Source organism: Nicotiana tabacum, chromosome 2, assembly GCF_000715075.1.
Source record: "Nicotiana tabacum cultivar K326 chromosome 2, ASM71507v2, whole genome shotgun sequence".
NCBI classification, from domain to species: domain Eukaryota; kingdom Viridiplantae; phylum Streptophyta; class Magnoliopsida; order Solanales; family Solanaceae; genus Nicotiana; species Nicotiana tabacum.
In genome coordinates this window covers 64,196,149-64,207,009 of record NC_134081.1, presented here as the reverse complement: position 1 = coordinate 64,207,009, position 10,861 = coordinate 64,196,149, and the positions used below count along the sequence as shown (strand labels likewise).

The 10,861-nt window shown below is 33.9% G+C and overlaps 1 protein-coding gene across 3 annotated transcripts in view; it reads right to left on the bottom strand.

Annotated features, from left to right (window-relative positions):
• Nucleotides 1–2,825: 2,825 nt before the first annotated feature.
• LOC107792484 (uncharacterized) overlaps nt 2,826–10,861 on the bottom strand; it is a 39,529-nt gene continuing 31,493 nt past the window's right edge. For 2 of the 3 annotated variants that reach the window (XR_012700421.1, XR_012700422.1), the window contains exons 15-21: nt 8,438–8,572; nt 6,025–6,173; nt 5,779–5,919; nt 5,084–5,407; nt 4,132–4,250; nt 3,556–3,653; nt 2,826–3,305 (exon numbers count right to left, since the gene is read on the bottom strand). Coding sequence is in view for 1 of the 3 variants with exons in the window: in XM_016614701.2 (XP_016470187.2) it covers nt 4,152–4,250; nt 5,084–5,407; nt 5,779–5,919; nt 6,025–6,173; nt 8,438–8,572 (848 nt within the window). In the remaining 2 variants the exon portion in view is untranslated. Of the gene's footprint in view, nt 3,306–3,555; nt 3,654–3,674; nt 3,839–4,131; nt 4,251–5,083; nt 5,408–5,778; nt 5,920–6,024; nt 6,174–8,437; nt 8,573–10,861 lie in introns of those variants that run through there. The other variant, XM_016614701.2, reaches the window with a different exon arrangement.

Genomic DNA, 10,861 nt, shown 5'->3' with positions numbered 1-10,861 from the left:
TTTGGTGGATATTCTAAAGAGGAGGACATAAAGGACCTATTAACACTATTAACTCTTAACAATTACAATATCCACTAACTCAACATCTTATTCTACACTAGACAAAATAGTCATTTAATTATTTTCTTAATTCTTAGGACTTAAAAATCAACAAAATTTTGTTTATTGAACCTTTCTTATTTGAATTAAATAGGAAGTCCTAATATTTAAAACTTTAATTTCTATTTAGATTCTACCACTTCATTGGAATAAACATATAAAATTAAACACTAATGTAAATACCTCAATTGGAATAAACATATAATATTGAAATGGCGAATAATCATTAAATGACACTTAATTCTTATATGATTAAAATAAGTAATATATATAGAACTTATAGCTATATATGTAATATAGGAGTCCTAAAGGAAAACCACAATCATAATACCGCATATTTATAGGAAAATACGTAGTGCAGCATTTTTTGCTTTATTAAGTAATTAGATAAATAGGATACAATTATCATTATTTTGAAAAACTTATACTTTTTTCTTTACAAGAGTGGGTTGTTCTAGTGGTGAGCATCATCCACTTCCAATCAAGAGGTTGTGAGTTCGAGTCACCCCAAGAGTAAGGTGGGAGTTCTTCGAGGGAAGGAGCCGAGGGTCTATCGGAAACAGCCTCTCTACCCCAGGGTAGGGGTAAGGTCTGCGTACACACTACCTTCCCCAAACCCCACTAGTGGGATTATACTAGGTTGTTGTTGTTATACTTTTTTCTTTAACTTTGTTTTGTAATAATTCAAACACATTTTTTAATTTAAAAATTATGTAATTTTTTTAAAAATTTTGTACTCATTAACACGAGGTACTCGCGCAACGCGCGCACTCTAAAAACTAGTACTATATTAAAAGCACGAAAGCCCTTAGCGAAATACCGTTCGTCTTTTTTACCCTTTTAAAATTAATTTTATATTGGATAAAATAGTAATTTAATTTATTTTCCCAATATTAGGACATTGAAAATCTATTAAAATTTTACTTATTAAATTGTTTCATATTTGAACTATGTAGAAAGTCCTATTATTTAGGATTTAAAAAAAATATTATGCAAATAAAAAAAACACATAAAAATTTCTCCAATAAAGCAAACCAATCCTATTAAAATTGTATTGGACATTCAAAAACTTTTTAGTATTCGACAATAAATAACTTTGAAGTATTATCGACATGTTCATATATTTAATATTTGACCTCCTTTCATATTCAAATAGTAATACTTTTCTTCATCATTTCTTTAATAATATTTGAAAATTATAATAAATGTTCACATTTTTTACCCTTTAAAAATTTATTTCACAATAGATAAAATTATAATTTAATTTACTTTTCTAATATTTAGGACTTTAAAATATATTAAAATTTTACTTATTAAATTGTTCTATATTTGAATTATGTAGAAAGTCCTATTATTTAGAATTGAAAAATATATTATGCGAATAAATAAAAAACAAATATAAAAATTTCTCCAAAAAGTAAACCGATCCTATTAAATACATCTTTAAAATTTTATTGGACTTTCAAAAGCTTTTTAGTTTTCGACAATAAATAACTTTGAAGTCATTATCGACACTTTCATATATTTAATATTTGACCTCCTTTCATGCTCAAATAGTAATATTTTCTCTTCGTCGTTTCTAAATTCTAATATTTGGAAACTATACTAAATGAACAAATAACTAAGTATTTTCTCTTAATCAATTATATGTGTAGTACTTGAAAACTACTCTCAACAATTTACAGAATAAATAAGAAAATATTAAAGAATGTAAAAAAAATCACGTGGACAATATTGAAGGATTACAAATCTTGAGATATAATGTGAGATAATAAATCCAAGGTTAAAATTAAAAATAAAAATTTATTCAAGTTTATATATAATAAGACCAGACAAAGGTTTATACCATACTCTGTATATTCTGTTTTTAATCCAATGACTCAAACATTTACCAAAATAATTATATCCAATAAATAATTTTGATATTATTTAATCACTACATTATAATCTATGTATTTTTTCAGTGTTCTAAATGAGCTTTTATTAATTATTTTTCTTTCTTTTTCATTCATTCCAGCAAATCTATATCTTTTTTATATATTACTAAGTTATTTATTGTAAAATATCAACTCAATATTAGTCATCTTTATACTATACACTGTCGTTAAAAAAAACTTAAACTATAGGGCAATCTCTTCATTCCCAAACTTCTAAAGAAATAAAAATTTAAGTTTTAAAAAATGTATTATTTAACAAATCTTTAAATAATTTTGATAACAGTATTTATGCATAAATATTGGCTTTAGCATTAGGTCTCATAAATAATAAACTTTCATAAGATATTTCTACAGAAGTCTTTAGAAGTCATAATAAGGCATCTTAGGATTTATGTGGAGAAGAATTTCTTCCTTTATTAAGTTAGCTAAATCATCATTCATTATTTTCAAGAACTTACACGGTTTTTATTTTTCCTTTTATAACTCAAAAATATTATTTAAATATTAGTTATATAACTTTTAAAATGATATACATTCATTAATATGGGGTACACACCTGAAACGCGTACCCTAAAACTAGTAATTATAAATATACTAGAGCTCATTATAGGTATTTTGTAGGATCATATACCTTTGTGGCTTCATATCGCTGTCGCTTCTGCCCTTTCCATAACTAAAAATGTACAAAACCACAGAAGTGGAGTTAAAACGTAGGGTAGAGAACCTAATGAAAACCCTGTGAAGTTAAGGTGAGGTAAATGAGGTGAGAAAGAAAATGGAAAAAACTAATGAACATAATACAAATACTACTCCTTAAATCAGTCTTCGAGTTGCTTTACATTCGAAAATAACTTGTTATTAGAATTCATTGCAAAACACAGCTTGAAGGAAATGTTAGAGCCCTGATATATACTGTTGGATCCTATACCTATATGCCTTCATTCTCTCTCTGCCTTTTCTCATTGGCAAGAACACAAAATTACAAATGTGACTATAAAATGTAGGGTGGTGACTACAATGGAATACCCTACGAAATGAGACTCGATTGTGATTGCAACTTATCCTAAACCAGCAGATGGGAAAATCAAATTGCCAAAATAGCATCCGAATCATTACTTGAGTTGACATCAGAATGAGTCACTGACAACACAGCTTACACTGTTGACTTAACAAGGCTTATGATGTTCACCGTTGGCAGAGATGTCTCTTGAGTTCTCACAACTTGCTGAATGCCGTTTGTCAAACTGCCAAATGCGTCCCATAATTTCTCTGACAAATCCACGATATATCAGAACGGAATAAAACTCAAGGAACAAACGCATATAATACTGCTTAATAAGAATCTATCTCAGCAGACAAAAATAGTCTCAATACGACATGAAAATGCATGACGTAGTGTACAGCATACCATTGCCTAGGTAAATTTAGGCATTTATATGAAAATTGATATGGATAATGGATTACATATGATTCATGTCCATTGTTAGATTGAGAACTGTCTTATAAATATCCAACTTACCCACTCTATTGGCAGATGTTAGCTTTTAGATGTCATCAAAGAAAATTGAATGACTATTGTGTTGCTGAACTCTTTCTTTACCATGAACTCCATTGAGTCTGCAGAAAGTAAAGATGTCAATCGATGATTATCAAGAAAGTGAAACATTCTGTCCTGTATTGCAGATTGTATTACTTTATTTAAAAAGAAAGGCTTGACTGGTTTTTAGTAAATGCCCATGGATCCTCAGAGGGTAAATAAACTATCTGTAAAATAGAACCACGCTATGCTGCATCCACATTCCCTATCAAATTGCAGAATATTCAAACTTTTGTCATCTTCAACATCTATCCTCAAACAAGTGCATGTAATAGCAAGGTTGGTACTGGTCAATAATTCATAAAGCAGAAAAGCATACCCTAAATTATGAGCCTCATTTGTGGAAAAACATCACAAAGGTTTTACTAAACATGCTTAAGACTCTTGATTCGTGCAAGTCAAATTTTCTACTCTCATAATTAATGCTCTTAAGGGCCTTCTCAAGAACAAAATGGGTTGTACAAGCACACACTCTAGGTAGCAGAAAAGCAGACTTACCTCGAACATGCTATTCCAGGTTAGTCGTATTCCAATGTGCTAATGGCTGCAACCAGTCTATCATAAGCACTTTGAATTTTATGTCCTTCTTCAATTGACATGGTAATATCCCCAGAAGACTGCAAACACAAAATTGATTACATGCAACGAACATCAAAATGAAGCTTAATGCTGGTCGAATTAACATAGAAACAGCAAAGTATTCCCCCCATTTCCTCTCTTTTTCCCTTTTGCACTGACCAAAACCAATACAAAAAGTTATGTTCATCAATCTTTTTGGAATTAGTTCTTAGCATAACATATAGCAAGCACCATTGCACAAATACAAAAAGTAAATGATCCTTTCTTCCCTTCACCCGGGGGGGGGGGGGTTTATTAAACCTGAAAGAGAAACTTTTACTCTTTGTTGAAGACATAATTATGCAGATAAATGTGTACTCCCTCTAACAGCTTAAGCATTTAGATGAGATGGTCACACATTATTCAACATTGAATAGAGTAGGCAGATGTCCTGGATTCGAGTCTTACCGCCACCTATTATCAAAAAGAATTTCCATGTGCTTGGCCCATGAATAAGAAGCAGGCTCGCATGTGAAGGGGCATGCTGACACATAATTAAGCAGATAAAACTATACTCTCTAAAATAGTTTAAGTTTTTAGATGAGATGGTCACACACTATTTAACACTCTTGAAAGCTTGAAGCAGCACTAAAGGCCCCTCTTTTTAAAAGTTTCGGTTTATCAATTTACACGGTTTAAAAGGGACAAGAGCTAGCAACACTTGCAGCTCTTGAAGTTATTATGCATCCAAAAAAACATTTATAACCAAGATTCTGGCAAAGTAAAACATAGGGACCAGTAACCTTCATAGTATAAATTACAAAATGAGTCGTACTATATGCTAGCTCGGTTGAGAATTGAAAAGCTTTCAGCTCAGAGTTTGACGTCATACCTTTAGCGTGAGCATGCTTTGTAATATATTCGTAATCTCTGTCTTGCATGACAGAAGAAGTTTCTGCATCTTAACATCCCCATGCATAAGCAAGAGAACAGATGCTATAGAAAGAATTCTGCTTGAATGATCCTTCACCAAAGCACCATCCTGATGAGGCAAAAGCGCTGAAACACTGGCACTGATGAATGATTCAATCACTTTCAATATCTGATTTAACAGTATGTTACTCCTATCAAGTAGGAAAAAACCAGGAAGGAGGTAATAATGCCTCGTCTGTCGAATCAATATCTTAGAAGACTCATCATCTTCCTCTGGAATATGCTACATCAAAGTTAAAAAACAAACAAAAAGCCATGAGTTGAAGATACTACAAGCAAATGAAATTAAGAGCGAAATCCCACCAAGAATGCAAATTAAGAACAAGTCCCTACCAACACAAAATCACAGCTCTGATAGCATGGATTTTCTTTCATTTTTGTGTTTTTTTCTTGCTTTTTTTTTTTTGGGGGGGGGGGGAGTTGCGGGGGCCAATCTCAATAAAGTCAGAGTTAGAAGTTGTCATTCTTGTAAACCACAATTCAACGGTAGAGAATTATCTAAGCACCATAGAAAGATGAAGCAACAAGTAATCAACTGATCTATAACAAACAGTTTATGAAGTTACAGGAAACTAACCAGCGATAAATACTTACAGTCATAACATCTAAGAAGTACTCCGGAAGGACATAGCTTAATCTATTTATTGTCTGCTCGGAAAGTCTTGTAGGTTTTGAATCCAGTGTGATAAGCAATCTTATAAAACCATATATGTTATCTACTGGTCGTTTGTGAGACTGCAGAACAAATAAAACCAAGAGCTCAGTGGCTGGAGAAATATTACGTTCAATTATCACAAAATAAAGCACTATCAATACAGTAACTCTTGCTGCTTAACTCACTATCGCATCGAGAACAACTTTCTCCAGCAACTGCAGAACGAGCACATCATCTCCAATCTGCGACAAACAAGAACAAACAACCCTAACAACTGATTTGAAGGTTCCGCGATTTGACTTCCCTTCATGCTTCTTAGTAGGATCGATTTTTTCTGCAGAAAAGCATCCAGGTTCCTGATTTAATTTTTATAAACTATCGGTCATAGCAAAAGAACAAGTAATGTGATGTCTGAAAGAGAAAGTACTTTTGCATCAGAAAAGTGAAAGGACTTCTTAGTTATACTCAAATCTCAATACCTGTCAATTTCTTTGCAGTAATCCTTCTATCAGTTTCTCTTCTTATTGAATGTTAAATTGCTAATCAATAAACTAGGGAATCATTCTGTCTTTTAGTCTAATAACATCATTATATGCAATGTAACACACTGACCATAACATTTGCTCTGTTTCTCTAAAAAGGGCCTGATTTGCCCCTCTACTTTCATTTATTGTTCAATCCTGTCCCCCCGTTAAAACTTTCCGTTCAGATATACCCCTTCCGTGCGTCAAAGTTCTATATTTGCCCCTATTTTAACGGCAAGACACATGACGCCTTCTGAGAGATTGAACCAACCCAACATTAAAAAAAAAAAAAACAATCCGACTCGTTACCCAGAACCCGGCCGACCCTATTCCCCTGTTTCTCTTAAACGCTGCACAATCATAAGCCATAGCAGCATCCACGTCAGCATCAAACATTCCTAACCAAATCCTCGACCCTTTTTTATTAGGATCTCTTATCTCTGTTGCAAATTTACCCCATGGCCTTCTCCTTACTCCTCTGTAATTCTTCTTATTTTCATAATTATTACTAGTTGTATTTGTTGAAATAGTTGAGTGGAACTAACAGAGCTGTCGAAAGTTGGGCTGAGATTAGTGTCTGAGTTTGTTTTGAATTCTGGGAAATCGCTGAAGTAATGGGAAATTGGTTTTGTACGATGACGGAGAATCTGAGAGTGAATGATTGGAAGTAGAAAGCTCTGTTTTTGCTGAGGTGAAAACAGGGGAGATATGATTGGAAAAGCACTATATGGTTACCATTTATGCAAATTTGAATCTCTACTCTGAGAGCTGTTGACATTGTTCTTGAATTATATGTAGAATTTTCACGTGCTAATTAATTGGTTTTGATAGATTTTGAGGAGTTCCACTTCAATTTAAGATGGTGAATTTGGGGTTGTTTTCTGGGAACACGCCTTTGAAGTCAAGGAAGGTGAGTTTTAGAATCCCATATTATACTCAGTGGGGGCAACACCTTCTGATATGCGGCTCAAATGCATTGCTTGGTTTATGGAATGTGAAAAAGGGTCTATTATTGAAGCCTTCTCACCAAGGGGAAGAACTGATATGGTCTGGAAGCATTGGGGTATGACATAAGGGAACCTCTTTACGGGGGATTTGTTTTTAAGAAGAGTAAGAGGGGAATAGGGTCGCGCAGACTATGGGTAACGAGTCGAGTTGGTTTTTTTTAATGTTGGGTTGGTTCAATTTCTCAGAAGGCGCCATGTGTCTTTGCCGTTAAAATAGGGCCAAATATAGAACAAGGGTATATCTGAACCGAAAGTATAACGGGGATAGGATTGAACAATAAATGAAAGTAGAGGGGCAATCAGACCATAAATGAAAGTAGAGGGGCAATCAGACCCTTTTCCGATAATTTTTGTTTATATATGATTCAGTTGTTAATAATAACCATTAGCTATAAACACCATAAGCGTCAACTACATATCGCAAAATAAAAGTATTGATCCTGGAGGAATATACCCCTTTTCATTCTTGCAATCATCTTCAACAGCAAATTCAAAGATACTGTGTTAAAGATATATGTACATTTTATAATATTAAAGAGGGAATAGTTAATTTGGCAATTTTTGTCAAAACCGTAGTTATTATGCAGATCACATATAATGTTAAACATTAGGGGGAAATATAACATGGTAATTATAGAAACATTATTTACTGTAAAACTATTTAACAAGGGAAGCTAGGCTTGTCACTTCTATGTTATATTAAACTAGAGGAGATGTATTAATACAGGAAAACCCTCTACACTTCTACACTTTAGTTTGGTTGCAAGCAAGAAAGAGAATGCTTCTTTTCCTACAACAGAGAAATCACATGTTCAATTGGTCCAACAGAATAAATCATTCCGGAAAACCTTGATTCCTTTAAGAACTTTGTGCTTCCATGCATAGTAAGGAAAACCAGTTAGATCAAACAGCACATCGGACTTTATTTTTGGCTCCACAGTATATAATATATATATATATATATATATATATATAAGAGATAATTTATTATGATTCCGAAACCGGGGGGGGGGGGTGGCTGGTATATGTATGTATTTAAGTCTTAAAGTACTAGAATAGAGAAAAACCAGGATAAACTTGAAAGCGTGAAAGCAAAGTGATGAAGAAGCTAATATAATCTGCAATCTGGATATGGCCAGCTTTGTAGGATGAGTGCAGAACTTCTATGATTCGGAAAAGGATAAATGGTTCCAACTCGTGACCTGCATTAAAAGCACATAGACAAAATAATATCATGAGGATGACTGCTAGTACTCATACAAGAGAGAAAAAGCAAAATGATATCTATTTGTGCTTCCTCGATTATATCTTGACAGAACATCTTTTGTAACTACACTTTTAGATAAGTACCAAAGAGAACTCCATTTATTTATTACAGTTATATCTTTTGATAAGATTTATTTATTAAAGGTATATCATTTTCTCCTGATACAAGATAACGTTTATTTAAAATTTGTTTGAACCAAATCAAACCATAAGGTCTTTCATTAGAACCACCACAGCCTGAAAGAACATGGACCAAACTCTTATCAACTCAGGTCCAAATTTACAGTACATACAAACACACTGACGCATTGGTAACACCCATGAAAATCCAATATAAGATTACGAGGAGATCAATGAAAACCTTAAAAAAAATCTTCTGGTTATATGCACTAACAAACTCCATTAAAAAGGCTAACAATCGATGACCATATTCTGGAGGAAGAAGATGAAACTCACGATGACATAATACAATATTATCAACACTTGCGATGAGAACGTGGATTGGAGACAACAGTCTGTAGGAAATAGACGGATTAGGTTGACTGAAAAGGAATGCTTGAGCTTCCATTTGAGGATAAGAGATGGAAATAGTGGTGAAGAACTATTCTCGATAAAGGCACCAAAACTGATGGCCTCAATTTAGCTTTCTCTCAGCATTGCTGGAAAGTGATGAAAATTGATGTTATGGACATGCTTGAACCAGTTTGATCAGAGTGGTACTTTTGAGAAGTGTTTAAGTTCTACTTTATGTTTATTGTGTTGATTTAGAAGAAAAGAGGTGCAATACATGTCAAATAACTTTTGGCCTTAGTCTGGTGGGTGATGATTTTATAAGATCATTGCAGAGGTGGGAACTATATCCACTTCACGAAACCCTTCCATCAGAGCGAAACAATTCTTGGATACCAGTCATATGGATTCTAGATTGAGTGGGGTACCAGGCATGATGTGTAAACTAGACATAACTCGGGAAAAGCGGAAGAAATGGATTCATCAATGCATCTTCAGATGAAATTCTCCATACTTGTTTTATGGTGAAATCATATCACATTCACCTGTTCACAGGTAACACAAGTCCCTTTTGAACATCATGGAGATCTAGCGTATAGGAAAAGGAAGCATTCTTCATGTGCTGTGCAGTGGCGATGCTACTTTGACAGTACGCAACTTAAGGATAGAAACATGAAATTTTGTTAATTCTTGTTGCATGTAAACAACACGGAAAGGAAACTTATCACCTTCTATTACATTTTCTGTTATGAAGTTATGGGCATCTATAAATTCTAGTTTTAACATTCAGTGAGTTCGTCATTTGGCAGAAATGTTAAATTCAGGTAGGCTAGGAAAAAGAAGTTATGCAAGACGACAAACTTCATATATTTTTGTTAAAACGGAGATGGAGAGAGAGACAGAGAAGGCGTTAGGAATTTATTTTTGCGAGTTAAGAGAACTGTGTAAGAGGAATCGCCTTTTATAAACAGTAGGCTAACCTTTAGGAGGCTTAATGCAAACTTGTATCATATCACCTTTTTTAAAGATAACACCAACTTGGTGTACGTTAATGAATACTTCTGATTTATCAATAAATAAGGTATGCACTACATTTTCCTAGTTTCACGTTCTACAGCAAAGGGAACTCACATGGACAAATATTTCCCTCCCCACTGCAAGTCTACCAAAATGTAAAGTATGCAGCAATAAATAAACCTCAACTATCTGAAGTTCTAGCTGCAAAACAAACTAATAAATGCTTAAGAACCTACAGAAGGAATTTTCAAAGGCCATACTTTAGTCTGGTTTTATAAAGATCACAACCTTCAAATCAATATATAAAAGGCTCCAGAGGAAAAGACGTGAATGGGTTAGTGATGCGGGCTGGAAAGGTAGAATGGGTCGGTACTCTTTTAACAATCATAGGGTCGGGAAAGATTTCAGCAAGCATAGTCCCTGGGCCTCCACACATGGGCCCAGCAACTTTTCCCAATTCTATTAGAATCGATCCAAAGGGCCCCAATTTATATCAAGCTGCGTCCGATAAGGCTCCTAAACATATGGGAGCAGTCACTCCTCCTTCTTCTGCCAATGATGCCTCACACAGTGTTATTTCTTCACCAAGCACTAGGGACTTGTGCCCAGTGTTTTTAAGAGCGAGAAGCGCAAAAAAGCGACAAGGGCTCGCCTCGCTTCAAAAGCGAAGCGCAAAGCGAAACGCACGCTTTATTAAA